The sequence below is a fragment of the Callithrix jacchus genome, chromosome 2 (assembly GCF_049354715.1).
Source record: "Callithrix jacchus isolate 240 chromosome 2, calJac240_pri, whole genome shotgun sequence".
Taxonomy (NCBI): domain Eukaryota; kingdom Metazoa; phylum Chordata; class Mammalia; order Primates; family Cebidae; genus Callithrix; species Callithrix jacchus.
In genome coordinates, this window is record NC_133503.1 from 17,438,111 (window position 1) to 17,454,888 (window position 16,778).

At 49.5% G+C, this 16,778-nt stretch overlaps 1 protein-coding gene across 13 annotated transcripts in view; it reads left to right on the forward strand.

Annotated features, from left to right (window-relative positions):
• MMD2 (monocyte to macrophage differentiation associated 2) overlaps positions 1-16,778 on the forward strand; it is a 64,182-nt gene that overhangs the window by 33,996 nt on the left and 13,408 nt on the right. For 9 of the 13 annotated variants that reach the window (XR_013530515.1, XR_013530511.1, XR_008478271.2 and 6 more), the window contains 4 exons: positions 5,728-5,888; positions 9,725-9,799; positions 13,535-13,636; positions 14,828-14,897. Coding sequence is in view for 5 of the 13 variants with exons in the window: in XM_035292067.3 (XP_035147958.1) it covers positions 5,728-5,888; positions 9,725-9,799; positions 13,535-13,636; positions 14,828-14,897 (408 nt within the window). In the remaining 8 variants the exon portion in view is untranslated. Of the gene's footprint in view, positions 1-3,991; positions 4,099-5,727; positions 5,889-9,724; positions 9,800-13,534; positions 13,637-14,827; positions 14,898-15,478; positions 16,679-16,778 lie in introns of those variants that run through there. The other 4 variants (XR_013530516.1, XM_078358373.1, XM_035292068.3 and 1 more) reach the window with 2 other exon arrangements.

Consider the following 16,778-nt stretch of genomic DNA (forward strand, 5'->3'; position numbering starts at 1 on the left):
GGCCCTCAGAAGAGTAAGTGGACTGTGGTGCTGAGCATGCATCTCTCTTGCTCTGAGAACCTTGCGTGGGGCTGGACGTAGTGTCTCACGCCTGTAATCCCAGCACTTTGAGAGGCTGAGGCGGGTAGATCACCTGAGGTCAGGAGTTCGAGATCAAGCTGGCCAACGTGGTGAAACCCTGTCTCTACTAAAAATACAAAAATTAGCTGGGCGTGTTGGCGGGTGCCTGTAACCTCAGATACTCAGGAGGCTGAGGCAGGAGAATCGCTTGAACTCAGGAGGCAAAGGTAGCAGTGAGCTGAGAACATGCCATTGCACTCCAGCCTGGGTAACAGAGAGAGACTGTGTCTCAAAAACAAACAAACAAAAAAGAACCTTCGATGGCTCCCTAGTACCTACTACAGCATCCTGTCACCGTAGCGAGCTCCTAGCCCATCTGTCCACGCACCTCCCGCCACTATGCTCTTGTGCTCAGGCTCAAGCCCTTGAATCCCTCCATTTCCTAAAGAGAAGGCATCACTCCATGCCTTTGTACGTGCTGTTCCCGCTGCCTGGAATACTTGTCATCTCCACTCTAGCTCTGCCTATGAAACCCTTTTCAGCATTCACAAGCCTTGCTGAAATGTTCCTCAACAAAGCCTTCCCCTCTGCCCAGATGCTGGGAAGCTGAGCCGGTGCCTACCTCCCCAGCCACCCTCACTGCCTGTACCATGCTAGCTGGAATGTACCTGTCCATCGCACATTCATTCAGCAGACAGTTCCTGGGTACCCTCCAGGCACTTGCGATGTAGACGTGAGTTCACACAGAATCCCTGCAGGGTTCTCTGGTATCTCAGGACATCTCAGCATGCCTGGCACAGGGAGGTGCCCAGATATGTGTGGAGTTGAATTGAATTAATTCTCAACCCCCACCCCACCTGTTAGTCTCTGGGGGCCAAAAAGTAGTGGCTGGTGCTGATTTGAACTTTGTGCGTGCCTGGGATCACACTAAGTTCTTCCCCCCACTACCAAAGATAGTCTTGCTCTGTTTCCCAGGCAGGAGTGTAGTGTGCCATCTCAGCTCACTGCAACCTCTGCCTCCCAGGCTCAAGCAATTGCCCTGTCCTGCCTCAGCCTCCCAAGTAGCTGGGATTACAGGTGCCCACCACTGCACCCGGCTAATTTTTGTATTTTTAGTAGAGACGGATTTCACCATATTGGCCAGGCTGGTCTCATACTCCTGACCTTGTGATCCTCCCGCCTCAGCCTCCCAAAGTGCTGGGATTACAGACATGAGCCGCCATGCCCAGTCCACACCGGCTTCTAAGTTTGCATTTTCTTAGCCAGTCCCTTCAGAGCAAGTGCTCTGCTGAGCAGAAACTGGTTCTTACTGGCTCACCTCTGAAGCCCCGTGCTGTGTGCACAGTAGAGGCTCAGAAAATATTTGAGAATGGCCACATGACTCCCTCTTTTGCAAGGGAGGAAACTGAGGCTTGGGTCAGAGAATTTGCCCAAGGCTGCAAGCCAACTCATCAACACAAGCCTGCAGCGCATTCCAGAAAGTGAAGCTCTAGCAAGAGAAGACCTGCCTTTCAATCCCAGCTCCATTATGTAGTGGCCCTGAGCCTCAGTTTCCTTATCCGTAGCATGAGCATCGGAAGAGCCACTCCCAAGGGTGGCCGTGAGGGTTGCTCAAGGCACCTTGCTGGCACAGCATAGGCACAGTGACAAGTGTGTTTCCCTTCCAGCACACTCTTGGGGAAAGAGGTGCTGAATTGGCCGGCCAGTGGCTCATGCCTGTAATCCCAGCACTTTGGGAGGCCAAGATGGGCAGGTCACAGTTCGAGACCAGCATGGCCAACATGGTGAAACGCTGTTTCTACCAAAAATACAAAGATTAGCTGGGCATACTGGTGCGTGCCTGTAATCCCAGCTATTCAGGAGGCTGAGGCAGGAGAATTGCTTGAACCCAGGAGGTGGAGGTTACAATGGGCCAAGTTCATGGCACTGCACTCCAGCATGGGTGACAGAACAAGTGAGACTCAGTTTAAAAAAAAAAAAAAAAACACCTGTAATCCCTGAATTGATCCTGCTGTCACACCTGGGAGAAGCTGTGAGGCTGGGGACAAAACCCTATTTATTATCTCCTCTGGGCACTCATGCTGTAAACCCAAGGCACATTCATAGTCCATCAGACTCCAGAAAGGGAGTAACTGAGTCACGGGTACCAGGCCCCCGCTGTTAACTCACTCATTTATTGGATGGACCCTCAGTTAGTGCCTATGGGCATAGGGTGAGGGCAGGGCGATGGGCATGTATCATTTCATTCCTGAGGGCATGTCCTGTGCTCACAGGTTTGTGGAATGAATGAATGAGTGAGTGAGCAACTGAATGAATACTAGGCATGGTAGGTGATCACGAAACAGCACAAAAGAGGAGCTAGGTGCAGTGGTGTATGTCTGTAGTCCCAGCTTCTCCGGAGGCCAAGACGGGAGAATCACGAGCCCAGGAGGTCGAGGCTGCAGTGAGCTATGATTGTGCCACTGCACTCCAGCCTGGGCAACAGAGTGAGACTCCATCTCTAAAAAATAAAATGAAATATTTTAAAGTAGCATAAAATATAACTGGAATCTACAGCCTAATGAGAAGGATGTCCCCAAATTATGAAGTAGCATGAGATAGTTGCTATTATTTATTTATTTTCTGAGATGGAGTCTTGCTGGGACTACAGGCGTGCACCACCACACCTGGGTAATTTTTTTATTTTTCGTAGAGACAGGGTTTCACCCTGTTGGCCAGGCTGGTCTCAAACTCCTGGCCTTAAGTGATCCACCCACTTCAGCTTCCCAAAGTGCTGGTATTACAGGCATGAGGCACCGTGCCTGGCCAGTTGCTATATATTTTTTAAGATGATATAATAAGATTAACTGAAGTGATTTTATTTTATTTTTTTTTGAGACAGTCTCGCTCTGTCACCCAGGCTGGAGTGTGGTGGCGTGATCTTGGCTCTCTGCAACCTCCACCTCCCAGGTTGAAGTGATTCTCCTGCGTCAGCCTCCTGAGTAGCTGGGACTACAGGTGCCTGCCACGACACCTACCTAATTTATGTATTTTTATTAGAGAGGGGGTTTCACCATGTTGGCCAGGCTAGTTTTGAACTCCTGACCTCAAGTTATCCTCTCGCCTTGGCATCCCAAAGTGCTGGGATTACAGGTGTGAACCACCACACCCGGCCAAAAGTGATTTTTTAAAGTTTATAATTCCATCCCCTTCAGCAGGCGCCTGTCTTTCCTGTTGGTGTTCAGTCTGCCATGTGCAGATGGACTGTGGTGGCTGATGGGCCTCTTAATAGGAACCATCCCATTCTGGTGCTTTGCTGTTGAACTGTCCCCATCCCGTCCCCAGCCTGGATGTCAGGGAGGCCAGCAGGACACCCCCTTTCTTTGGGACTCACCTGGGCTGATTTTGCAGACAGATTGCTTTTCAGTGATTCCTAGAGGATGCACATCGTTGGCGCTAACTCCCCATCTGCCTACTTCAAAAAAACATTTTTTTAAAATTATTTTTTTTGAGATGGAGTCTTGCTCTGTCACCCAGCCTGGAATGCAATGGCATGATCTCGGCTCACTGCAACCTCTGCCTTTCAGATTCAAATGATTCTCCTGCCTCAGCCTCCTGAGCAGCTGGGACTACAGGCATGCACCAGCACACCCAGCTAATTTTTGTATTTTTAGTAGAGATGGGGTTTCACCATGTTGGCCAGCATGGTCTCGATCTCTTGACCTTGTGATCCACGTGCCTCGGCCTCCCAAAGTGCTGGGATTACAGGCATGAACCACTGTGCCTGGTGTGTATTTTTTTTTTTTTAAATAGAAATGGGGTTTCATCATGTTGGCCAGGCTGGTCTCAAACTCCTGATCTCAAGTGATCCTCCCGCCTTGGCCTCCCACAGTGCTAGGATTACAGGCGTGAGCCATCATGCCCGACCCCACTTGCCCACTTTCCTCTTTAGGCTCTTCCAGCATTTCTTCCTTCCTGCCTACCAGCCTGTCTTCAGTGTATATTTGTCTAGGCACCCATCCTGTGCAGCTCATGTTGTGTATGGGAAATAACAATCATGTAAGTCTATCATATAAGATGTGGGGCTGCTGGGGAGAGAGGGCACCAGGTGCTACAAGAACAGACAATAGAAGAGACCTCTGTCAGACAAAGGACAGAGCAGGTGCTCCTGCCAGAGTGATATTAACCAACTCCTGAATGATGACCGGGAGCCAGCCTCCCAGAGAGTTAAGGGAACGACATGTGCAGAGGCCCTGAGGCAGGAAAATGTTGGGACACTGGATGAAGGCCAGGAAGGCCAAGGCATGGTGACCTGGGGCAGGGAGAGTAGGGAGAAGCAGAGTAGGAGGACTGGCCAGGCGCGGTGGCTCATGCCTGTAATCCCAGCACTTTGGGAGGCCGAGGCAGGCGGATCACGAGGTCAAGAGATCGAGACCATCCTGGCTAACACGGTGAAACCCTGTCACTACTAAAGTGACAGGCCACACCCCTATAAAGGCAGAGGATTTGGCGATTCCATTTTCTACAGTGAATCCTGGCGGACCATCCACTATTTAAATCTCTTTACAAGCTGAATGGTACCTGGGTGCCTGTGCTGCTCAGGGCTGGCCTCTGCCTTCAGGGCAGTCCAAGTAGGTAAGGTCAGGACATCAGTGATGATGGTGTGTGACATGTGGCACATCAGACTTCTCTGTGTGCTGGCCCAGGGAGGGCCTGGGGCATGGTGGGGTCGGCTACTCCCTGGGACATGGTCTTTGACCGTTTCATACATGAACCCCCTTTGAGAATCGAATCAAAGATCTAGACCTGCACTGTCCAGGTTGGCAGCCACTGGCCCCACATGGCTGTTGAAATTGACACCTGAAGCTGGGCGTGGTGGATCACGCCTGTAATCCCAGTCTTTTGAAGGCCAAGGTGGATCGCCTGAAGCCAGGAGTTCAAGACCAGTCTGGGCAATATAGCCAGACCTCGTCTCTATAAAAGATGTTAAAACTGGCCAGTTGTGGTGATATGAACCTGTAATCCCAGCTACTTGGGAGGCCAAGGTGGGAGTATCACTTGAGCCCAGGAAATTGAGGCTGCAGGGAACCGTGACTGGACCTCTGCACTCCAGCCTGGGTGATGAGACAAGGCAGGAAGGGAGGGAGGGAGGAAGGAAGAAGAGAGGGAGGAGGGAGGGAAAGAAAGAGGAAAGAAAAAGAGAATGAAAAGAAAAAAAGGAAAGGAAAGAAAAGGGGAAGGGGAAAAGGGAACTAATGGAAAGAAGGAAGGAAAGGAGGGAGGGAGGGAGGATGGAAGGGAGGAAGGGAGGGAAGAAGGAAGGAATGGAGGGAGGAAGAAAGGAAGGGAGGGAGGAAGGAAGGGAAGGGAGGGAGGGAGGGAGAAAGGAAGGAATGGAGGGAGGGAGGAAGGAAAGGAAGGAGGGAGGGAGGAAGGGAGAGGGAGAAAGGAAAGCAGGAAGGAGGGAGGGAGGGAGGGAGAAAGGAAAGAAGGAAGGAGGGAGGGAAGGAAAGAAATTTACACTTTAATCAATTAAAGTAAAATAAAATGATTCCGCTCTTAAGCGGCACTGACCACATTTCAAGAGCTGAGTGCACCACGTGGGGCATCTCAGCCGGAGCAGGGGCGGAAGGCATGCTCTGAGCTGGCCAGCTGCTGCACCTGTCCCTGCTGTCCCTGCCCCTCCAGTTCTGGATCATCCCCAGCATCCTGGGCAGCTCCAACCTCTACTTCTTGTCGGATGACGACTGGGAGACCATCTCTGCCTGGATCTACGGCCTCGGCCTCTGCGGCCTCTTCGTGGTGTCCACCGTGTTCCACACCATCTCCTGGAAGAAGAGCCACCTCAGGTGCCTCCTGCCCAGAGGACCCATGCCGGGTGGGGGCCTGGGGCAGGGGGGCCCACAACGGTCCCAGGGGTGAACCAGGACACCAGGTCTGCCTGGGGACATTCTCCGCTGAGCTGGGAAGGGCTGGGGTGGGTGACCCACGGGATGGCTTTGCAGAAGGCACAAGCCCTGCCTTATTTAGGCTGCAGTTGGGTCTCTTCTGGGCAGACCACCTCGCCCACAGGAGCCTGGTTTGCTTACTTCTTTTTTTTTTTGCCTTGAGATGGAGCCTCGTTCTGTCCCCCAGGCTGGAGTGCTGTAGCCTGATCTCAGCTCACTGCAACCTCTGCCTCCTGGTTCAAGCAATTCTGCCTCAGCCTCCCAAGTAGCCGGGATTACAGGCACCCGCCACCCTGCCTGGATACTTTTTATGTTTGTTTTTTTGTAGAGATTGGGTTTCACCATGTTGGCCTGGCTGGTCTCAAACTCCTGACCTCAGGTGGCCTGCCCACGTCGGCCTCCCAAAGTGCTGGGATTACAGGCATGAGCCACTGCACTTGGCCAACTTATTTATTTTTTTTCTGAGACAGAGTCTCAATCTGTTGCCCAGACTGGAGTGCAGTGGTACAGTCTTGGCTCACTGTAGCCTCTGCCTCCAGGGCTCAAGCGATTCTTCTGCCTCAGCCTCCTGAGGAGCTGAGACCACAGGTGTGTGCCATCATGCCCGGCTAATTTCTGTATTTTCTGGAGAGATGGGATTATGGGATTTCACTATGTTTCCCAGGCTGGCCTCCAGCTGATGGGCTCAAGCAATCCACCCGCCTCAGCCTCCCAAAGTGCTGGGGTTACAGGGATGAGCCTTCATGCCTGGCTTGGTTTGCCTGCTTCTGAGAGGACCAGGAGAAAAGGCCTTGCTGGCTGAGGCCGGCTCCTCTCCAGGCCTTGTTCCAGGTATGCTGCAGGTGCCATTTTCTCATCTTTTCAATAATTCTGCAATGTGGGGATTCGAATCCCTGAGTTTTATGGTTTTGATTTTTTTTTTGAGATGAGGTCTCACTCTGTCTCCCAGGCTGGAATGTGGTAGCATCACCTTGGTTCACTGCAGCTTCCGCCTCCAGGGCTCAAGTGATCCTTCTACCTCAGCATCCTGAGTAGCTGGGACTACAAGCATGCACCACCGCATCTAGCTAATTTTATGTATTTCTTGTAGAGATGGGGTTTTATCATGTTGCCCAGGCTGGTCTCAAACTCCTGGGCTCAAGCAATCTACCCTCCTTGGCCTCCCAAAGTGCTGGGACTACAAGTATGAGCCACTGCGCCCATCTAGTTTTGATATATATATGAAAAAAAAAGTACAGTGAAGCTGGGAGAGGTGGCTCATGCCTATAATCCCAACACGTTGGGTGGCCGAGGTGGGAGAATCACTCGAGGTCAGGAATTTGAAACCAGCCTGGTCAACATGATGAAATCCTGTCTTTGCTAAAAATAAAAATATTAGCCAGGCACAGTGGTGCACACCTGTAATCCCAGCTACTTGGGAGGATGAGGGACGAGAATCGCTTGAACCTGGCAGGCAGAGGTTGCAGTGAGCCAAGATGGTGCCACTGCACTCCAGCCTGGGCAATGGAGCGAGACTCTGTCAAGAAGGAAGTAAGGAAGGAAGGAAAGAAGGAAGAGAGGGAAGGAGGGAAGGAAGGAAGGAAGAGAAGGAAAGGAAGAGAGGGAGAAAAGGAAAGGAAGGAAGGAAAGAAGGAAGAGAGGGAGGGAGGGAAGGAAGGAAGGAAGAGAAAGAAAGGAAGAGAGGGAGAGAGGGAGAAAAGGAAAGGAAGGAAGGAAAGAAGGAAGAGAGGGAGGGAGGGAAGGAAGGAAGGAGAGAAAGGAAAGAAACCTTATTGCTGAAGGTTGCATAGCAGCCAAATGCAACGTGAGCTGACTCCAGGAATCCAGCCCCCCATAAAGCTGTGTGCTGCCCCCTTTAATTTCTATGAAGATATGCAGTTGAGCCATGCATACAATCATTGGTCAAATTTGTTCAGGGCTGCAGTTTGCTAGACAGAACAACAGTTGTATTGGTCAGGGACTGCTGTGTAACAAAGTATCCCAGAACATCGCGGCTTAAATAAGGAGAAACACTTAATCTCTCTCAAAGCCTCAGAGGGTTAGGAATTTGAGAGCTTTAGCTGTGTAGCTCCAGTTCGTGGTGTCTCCCGTAGTCAGAGGTTGGCTGGGGCTGTTGTCAGCTGTCATCTAATGGCTTGACCAGCACTGGAGGTCTAAGCCCACTCACAGTTAGTGCTGGGTTGTAGTGCGGCTGTCTTCACAGCCACATGGGAGCTTGTTTGCCTCAAACTTAGCGACTTAATTGAACAAGGTGGAAGCTCTAATGTCTTTTATTATCTGGCTTCAGAAACTAGACACCATCATTTCTGCAATGTCCTACTGGTTTCCTGAGTTAATCCTAGTTTTTTCTGGGAGGGGAGGGTCCCAAGGTGTGAATATCAGGAGTGTGGCTTATTGGGCAACATTGTGGAGGCTGGCACCATGCCAGTCCCATGTATTGAGGGTTATTGCTCACTATACAAAGTGAGGTCATCATAAAAATGGCTGGTGTTTATTGACCACTTACTATGTACTGTGCTGTTAGCTAATTTAATCCTCCCCACAGCCCTGCATTGGTTTGCTGGCATCCTCTGTATTTACAGAGGAGGAAGCTGAGACCTAGAGTGAATAGGTAACTTGTTCAAGTTGTGCACTCCTGAAGCATAGAGCTGGAATTCAAACCCAGGCCTTCTGGCTCCAGAGCCTGGATTCCAGCTACTAAGTTCTTCTAACACAGAATGTCAGCTCCCAGACTCTTTTGAGGAGGACATAATTTAGTAGTTTTTGATCTTTTTTTTTTTCTTGAGACAGGGTCTAGCTCTGTTGCCCAGACTGGAGTACAGTGGCACAAACATGGCTTACTGCAGCCTCAACCTCGCAGGCTCAAGAGATCCTCCTGCCTCAGCCTCCTGAGTAGCTGGGTCTACAGGTGCACACCATTATCCTGGCAGATTTTTTTAACTTTTAGTAGAGATGAGGTCTCACTTTGTTGCCCAGGCTGGTCTCCAACCCCTGAGCTCAAGCAATTCTACCTCAGCCTCCCAAAGTGCTGGAATTACAGGTGTGAGCCACTGCATCTGGCTGTTTTTGCACTTTCTCCACAGAATTATTTCTCCATTTGAAATCTTTGCAAAAACCCCATATATAAAGCCGAAATACACAATGGCTCAGCTTAATGTAGGGGAGGATGGCGGGGCATGATGGCTCACACCTGTAATCCCAGCACTTTGGGAGGCCAAGATAGGTGGATCACGAGGTCAGGAGTTCAAGACCAGCCTGGCCAACATAGTAAATACCAAAAATACAAAAATTACCCAGGTGTGGTGGTGAGCATCTGTAGTCCCAGCTACTCGAGAGGCTGAGGCAGGAGAATTGCTTGAACCCAGGAGGTGGATGTTGCAGTGAGTTGAGATCATGCCACTGCACTCCAGCCTGGGAGACAGAGCGAGACCTTGTCTCAAAAAAAAATGGGGAGGAGGATGTACGATCCTTACCTTCAGGGGTGTAAGGCCTTCAGTGGGACTCCCAAGGCAAGGTGTCTCCATGCAGCCTCTAGGGTGATAAGGAGCCTGGTTTGGAGACTGCTGCCCTGGTCACTTACAGATAGGGATTCTAGGGCCAAGGGGTCCTGGCTGGATAGAGGAGCCCACCCCTGCTAACCTGCAGGCAGGTGCGATCAGCCCAGGGCACGGCTCTGGGGGCTCTGGCCCTTCCCTGCCACGCAAGGGCCATGACCGCTGGCTTCTCTGCTGCCCTAGGATGGTGGAACACTGTCTGCACATGTTCGACCGGATGGTCATCTATTTCTTCATAGCAGCCTCCTACGCGCCCTGGTGAGTACCATCCCGCCGCCCAGCAAATGCTCGGAGGCCTTTCTTTTCATCGTTTGAATTTATTTTTCTATTTGGCTGGGTAATATGTTGACTTGGCACAGAGGAGTCAGGGGAAAAGCTTCCTGACGCCCTTTTCTCCTTCCTGGAAGCAGCTACTTATACCCACTTTCTTGTGTGTCCTTCTTGAGTTATTTTATTCAGAGAAAAGAAAAATGCACCTTTTTTTAAATTTTTATTTTTTTTAGAATTCTGAGACAGAATCTCACTCTGTCACCCAGGCTGGAGTGCAGTGGCACAATCTCGGCTGACTGCAACCTCCGCCTCCCAGGTTCAAGCGATTCTCCTGCCTCAGCATCCTGAGTAGCTGGGATTACGGGCTTCCACCACCATGCCTGGCTAATTTTTGTATTTTTAGTAGAGATGGGGTCTTGCCATGTTGGCCAGGCTGGTCTTGAACTCCTGACCTCAAATGATCTATCTGCCTTGGCCTCCCAACGTGTTTGGATTACAGGTGTGAGCCACTGCACCCATCCAGAAAAGCAAATATTAATATGTAATATTTGTCTCTCTATATATAGACATATGCATATTTGCAATAGACATGTTATATGCATATGTATATAGACATGTATATGCATGTGTCTATATATACATATAAATGTGTAACAGACATAGACATGTGCATACATATATACTTATATTTATTTACTTAATATATTATTTAATATGGCTTTTAAGTTTTTAATTGTTCTTTTAGAGACAGGGTCTCACTCTGTTGCCTGTGCTGGAATGCAGTGTTGTGAACATAGCTCACTGCAGCCTCCAACTCCTGGGCTCGAGTCATTCTCCCTCCTCAGCCTCCCAAGTAGCTGGGACTGCAGGTTGCTTGGCCGCTATTTTTATTTTTGCAGGTTCTCACTACGTAGCCCAGGCTGGTCTTGAACTCCTGGCCTCAAGCCATCCTCCTGCCTCTGCCTCAGCCTCCCAACGTATTGGAGTACAGGCATGAGCCATTGTGATGGCCTCATTTTATAAATATGTGTTCATTTTGTTTTTATTTTTTTGCTTTGTTTTCGTTTTTGAGATGAGTCTCGTTCTCTCCCCCAGGCTGGAGTGCAGTGGCTCAGTCATGGCTCACTGCAACCTCTGCCTCCCAGGTTCAAGCTGTTCTCCTGCCTCAGCCTCCTGAGTAGCTAGGATTATAGGCAGGCACCACCACACCTGGCTCATTTTTGTATTTTTAGTGGAGACAGGTTTTCACCACGTTGGCCAGGCTGGTCTCAAACTCCTGACCTCAGGTGATCCACCCACCTTGGCCTCCCACAGTTCTAGGATTACAGGCATGAGCCACCATGCCTGGCCTGGATTTCTCTTCTTTAGCCCTGGCTGTGATTGATTAGGCACTGCCCTGTGCCAGGCCCTATGCTGGTATCTGAGGGCATTATGACCAAAAAAAGCCCAGCTTCCTCTCCTTGTGGGAAAAAAAAGAAAAAGAAAAAAAGGCTACTGAAAACCAAATACTGAAAGTTTTGTATAATCAGGGAGAATACAGACATATTAAAGCAATCAGAGAGAAGCTGATAAAAATGAAAGACAGAGACAAATTCTTCAGGCTTCAAGACTGAAAAAATAAATTATTTGCACAGTGAAAAAAGAAGCTGGCTTCTGAACATGGCCACAGCACCATTTAATGCTGACACACAGTGTAGACGCTTCTAATAATTTCCCAAAGGTAGACTTAGAGGAAACATCAAGCGTGATTATAATGCACACGTAAAAACAACAGGCACCATGTCACACATGAAAGAAGTCCAAGAGGCTGGGCGCAGTGGCTCATGCCTGTAATTCCAGTGCTTTGGGAAACCGAGGCGGGCGGACCACCTGAGGTCAGGAGTTCAAGACTGGCCTGGCCAACATGGCAAAACCTGGTCTCTACTAAAAATACCAAAAGTTTGCCGGGCGTGGTGGTAGGCACCTGTAATCCCAGCTACTCTGGTGGCTAAGACAGGAGAATTGCTTGAATCTGGGAGGCAGAGATTTCAGTGAGCCAAGATCAAGCCATTGCACTCCAGCACAGGCAACAAGAGCGCAACACCGTCTAAAAGAAAGCCAAGAATACAGTACCCATGAGGAGTTTTTTAAAGAAACTAGTTTGTGATGGCACATGCCGGTAGTTCCAGCTACTCAGGAGGCTGAGGCAGGAGGACTGCTTGAGCCCAGGAAGTCGAGGCTGCAGTGAGCTATGATTGTGCCACAGTACTCCAGCCTGGGGTTTAAAGTGAGAACCTGTCTCTAAAAAAACGAACTAACAAAAAACCGGAAACATGTAATTTAAAAAATTCAACTTTCTTTTTTTTTTTTTTTCTGAGTGTTTTGCTCTTGTCGCCCAGGCTGGAGTGCAATGGAGCAATCTTGGCTCACTGCAACCTCTGGCTCCCAGGTTCAAACAATTCTCCTGCATCAGCCTCCCAAGTAGCTGGGATTATAAGTGCATGCCACCACACCCAGCTAATTTTTGTATTTTTAGTGGAGATGGGGTCTTGCCATGTTGGCCAGGCTGGTCTGGAACTCTTGACCTTAGGTGATCGACCTGCTTTGCCCCGCCAAAGTGCTGGAATTACTGGCGTGAACCACTGTGCCCAGCCGAAAATCCAATTTTCTTGTGCTTTACATAATTTATCTTCAGAGTCAAAGTGAATTTTATGGTGAAGAAACATTTGTTTGACGTTTAGGAAAACTTTCAGGTGTCCATTTTCTTCTTTTAAAGTCAAGTTAAAATTAAATGTAATACTTTTAACTAAAAATGATAAGTTAATTCTCACCCCTCTCCTTTCCCTTAATCCCATCCTATCCTACCCAGTGGCCTGTTTTTAGCTTGGAAGGGTATGTAGAATGATGTTCACTGATGGTTATTTTGGGTAATGAGATGGGTTATTATTTTTTACCCTTACACTTTTCAATGTTATTTAACTTCTTTATAGTGACAGACTCTGAGCAGGTCACTTTTTTTTGGCAGAAGTTTACATAAGACATTCTCATTTCAGAAATTCATTTCAGGGCAGGCGCAGTGGCTCAGGCCTATAATCCCAGCACTTTGGGAGGCCAGGCAGCCTCCTGAGGTGGTGGGAGGTGGATCGCCTGAGGTCAGGAGTTTGAGACCAGCCTGGCCAACATGGTGAAACCCCGTTTCGACTAAAAATACAAAAATTAGCCAGGCATGGTAGTGGGCGCCTGTAATCCCAGCTACTCAGGAGGCTGAGGCAGGAGAATCGCTTGAATCTGGGAGGCGGAGGTTGCAGTGAGCCCGAGATTTCGCCACTGCACTCCAGCCTGGGCGACAGAGTGAGACTCTGCCTCAAAATAAATAAATAAAATAGTAAAATGACGTAATAAAGTAAAACAGCATTGCCGGAACTGCAGTGACCAAGAATGCACAGGTGCCCTCCAAACAGGCTTTACTCGTTCATAGTCCCACCAGTTTGAGGCGCCCCTTACCTTTTCTCCTAGGTATTATCAGTTTTGCTAATTTTCCTCTAACTGTTCCTTGCTGTTTTAGTTTGTCTAGTGCCCTTTCTGCCTGTTCACCCGTCTTCCTGTGAGCGCCCCCATCCCAGCCGTGAAGCCACAAGTGACAGGGCTTCCCTGGGATCTGTTTCCTGTGACAGGCCGGCCCTTGAGGGCAGGGGTCCTGGTGGGCCCCGCCTCAGGCCATGGCTTTGGCTCTCTCTCTCTCAGGCTAAACCTCCGGGAGCTGGGCCCCTGGGCCTCCCACATGCGCTGGCTGGTCTGGATTATGGCTTCCGTGGGCACCATCTATGTCTTTTTCTTCCACGAGAGGTAAGCTAGGCTGAAGAGGGGGCTTCAGGGAGGCGGGCTTCAAGGAGGCGGGATTCTTTTTTTTTTATAAGAGATGCTTGGGCCTCCCCAGTGCTCCTGGGCACCCGAGAGCCCAGGATGATACCATAATCATGAGAGCCTAGCTCTGGCTGGCATGCCTTTCAGGCTCAGGGATGGCCACCAAGTCTTGCAGCCCCTGGGGTCAACCTCAAGTTGTCAAAAAGACATCATAGGTGGCCAGGCGCGGTGGCCCACACCTGTAATCCCAGCACTTTGGGAGGCCAAGGAGGGTGGATCACTTGAATTCAGAAGTTTGAGACCAGCCTGGCCAACATGGTGAAAACCCGTCTCTATTAAAAATACAAAAATTAGCCAGACATGGTGGTGGGTGGTGGGTCCCAGCTACTCAGGAGGCTGAGGCAGGAGAATGGTTTGAACCTGGGAGGTGGAGGTTGCAGTGAGCCAAGATTGCACCATTGCACTCCAGCCTGGGCGACAGAGTGAGACTCTTATCTTTAAAAAAAAAAAAAAATCATAGGTTCCTAGCCCCACTGAATGGGCGGGTGGGGGGGGTGTCACATGCCACCTGCCCTTCTTAAACTCTTAGCAGATGGAGGGGAGAGGTCCCGAAAGAGTCACAGTCTCTGTACCCCATACTGCCGAGTGATGGGGATGGAAATAATTCAGTGGAGAAAGAAACAGGATAATAGAAGCAAAAGAGAATATAACAGGCTTCCACAGTCTCAGAGCCCAGAATTTCCGGAAGTCATTTAGTCCAGGGACAGCAGAGAGGCTTCAGTTGCTGCAGCAGCCCAGCTCGATTGGAAGTGGCTGATCCGGCCCTGTGGGAAGAGATGCTAGGACTGGATAGTGATGGGGCCACAGGCTGAGCATTGGGAGTCCCCACATGTGTGCTATGCTCAATGTTTGCCATCCCTTCTCTGGCTCCTGCATGCATTTTACAGAAGTGGAAACTGAGTCTCAGGGAGGAAAAGTGCCCAAGGTCACACAACTGCCAGCACCTGTTGGATGTAGCTGGGTGAAATCTGAGCCAAGGCTAGACAGAGAAAGCATCTTTTTTTCTCATTTTTCTGGCCAGAGTGTTCCCTCTTCCCCAGGAACAGGGAGCTCTGTGTGGCTTCCTCATAGGGAGGCACGTCCTAAGGCCAGCATGCCTTGTCTTTCTGCCAGGTACAAACTTGTGGAGCTTCTCTGCTATGTTGTGATGGGTTTCTTCCCTGCCCTGGTCATCCTCTCCATGGTAAGTGTTGGCTGCCCTGTGAGGATGGGTCCTTGCAGGGGACCAAGAGTGTCCAAGTTGGACATAACTGTTGAGATTGTCATAAACTCTCTCCTTTGGCAGATGGGGAAACTGAGGCCTGGCATGACGTGTCTAAAGAGGCAGTAGGGCAGGCGCAGTGGCTCCTGCTTGTAATCCAGTCCTTTGGGAGGCTGAGGTGGGAGGATAGTTTGAGTCTAGGAGTTTGAGAGCAGCCTGGGCAACATAGCAAGACCCATCTCTGCCAAAAAAAAAAAAAATAGCCAGATGTGGTGCACACCTGTAGTCTCAGCTATCCTGGAGGCTGAGGCAGGAGAATCACTTGAACCCAGGAGGCAGAGGTTGCCATGAGCCGAGATCGTGCCACTGCATTCCAGCAGGGACAACAAAAGTGAAACTCTGCCTCAAAAAAAAATTTTTGTTTGTGGAGGCAGGGTCTCCCTGTGTTGCCAAGGATGGTCTCGAACTCTTGGCCCTGTGAGGTCTTGGCAGGTTCTTCTTGCTCGATCCCCTCCTGTTCTACAACTGTTTCTCTCTCTCTTTCTTTCTTTCTTTTTTTTTAGAGATGGGGTCTCACTGTGTGGACCAGGCTGGTCTTGATCTCCTGGGCTCAAGCCCACCTTGGCCTCCCCAAGTGCTAGGATTACAGGCGTGAGCCACCGCCCCTGGCAGAGAGTTTCTTTTACTAAGAACAACTCGTGTTAATAGTACCACATCTGGGGACTAGGACTACTACTTCTTCTTACCACGTTTTTTTCTCTAAATATTTTTTGCCATGAAGAAAACAATTTTTGTTTTCTCTACTTTTTTTTGCCACGCCATTACTTTAAACATTTGTGGTAAAATCTTCAGTTCAGTGGCACATTCACTGTCATGGAACCGTCAGCACCATCCATCTCCAGAACTTTTTGCATCTCTGCAAACTGTAACTCTGTCCTCATTTTTTTTTTTTGAGATGGAGTCTTACTCTGTCACCCAGGCTGGAGTACAGTGACATGATCTTGGCTCACTGCAACCTCCACCTCCTGGTTCCCGGTTCAAGCGATTCTCCTGCCTCAGCCTCCTAAGTAGCTGGGATTACAGGAGCACACCACCATGCCCAACTAATTTTTATATTTTTAATAGAGACGAGGTTTCACCATGTTGGCTAGGCTGGTCTTGAACTCCTGACCTCAGGTGATCTGCCTGCCTCAGTCTCCCAAAGTGCTGGGATTATAGATGTGAGCCACTATAACAATAGCTTTTCTTCCCCCTTGCCCCAGCTCCTGGCAACCACCATTCTGCTTTCTTCCTCTCTGAATCTGACAACTCTAGGAACCTCATATAAGTGGAATCATACAGTATTTGTCCTTTTGTGACTGACTTATTTCATTCAGCCCAATGTTGCCAAGGTTTACGTATGTAACATGCATTAGCATTTCTTTCCTTTTTAGGGCTGAATACTATTTCATTGTATGGATTGAGCTCATTTTGTTCGTTCATTCCTTGGTAGACACCTGGGTTGCTTCCACCTTTTGCTGTTGTGTTTACGCTGTGATGAACATGGGTTTGCAAACATCTGTCAAGACCCCACTTTCAATTCTTTGGGTATATACCCAGACGCATTATAGGTGTACCAAAGATAAGCTATAGGGCGGGGACAGTGGCTCACACCTGTATTCCCCAGCACTTTGAAAGGCCAAGGTGGGTGGATCACCTGAAATTAGGAGTTTGAAACCAACCTGGCCAACATGGCGAAACCATCTCTACTAAAAATACAAAAATTAGCTGGGTGTGGTGGTGCACGCCTGTAGTCCCAGCTACTTGGGAGGCTGAGGCAGGAGAATTGCTTGAACCTGGGAGGTGGAGGTTTTAGTGAGCCAA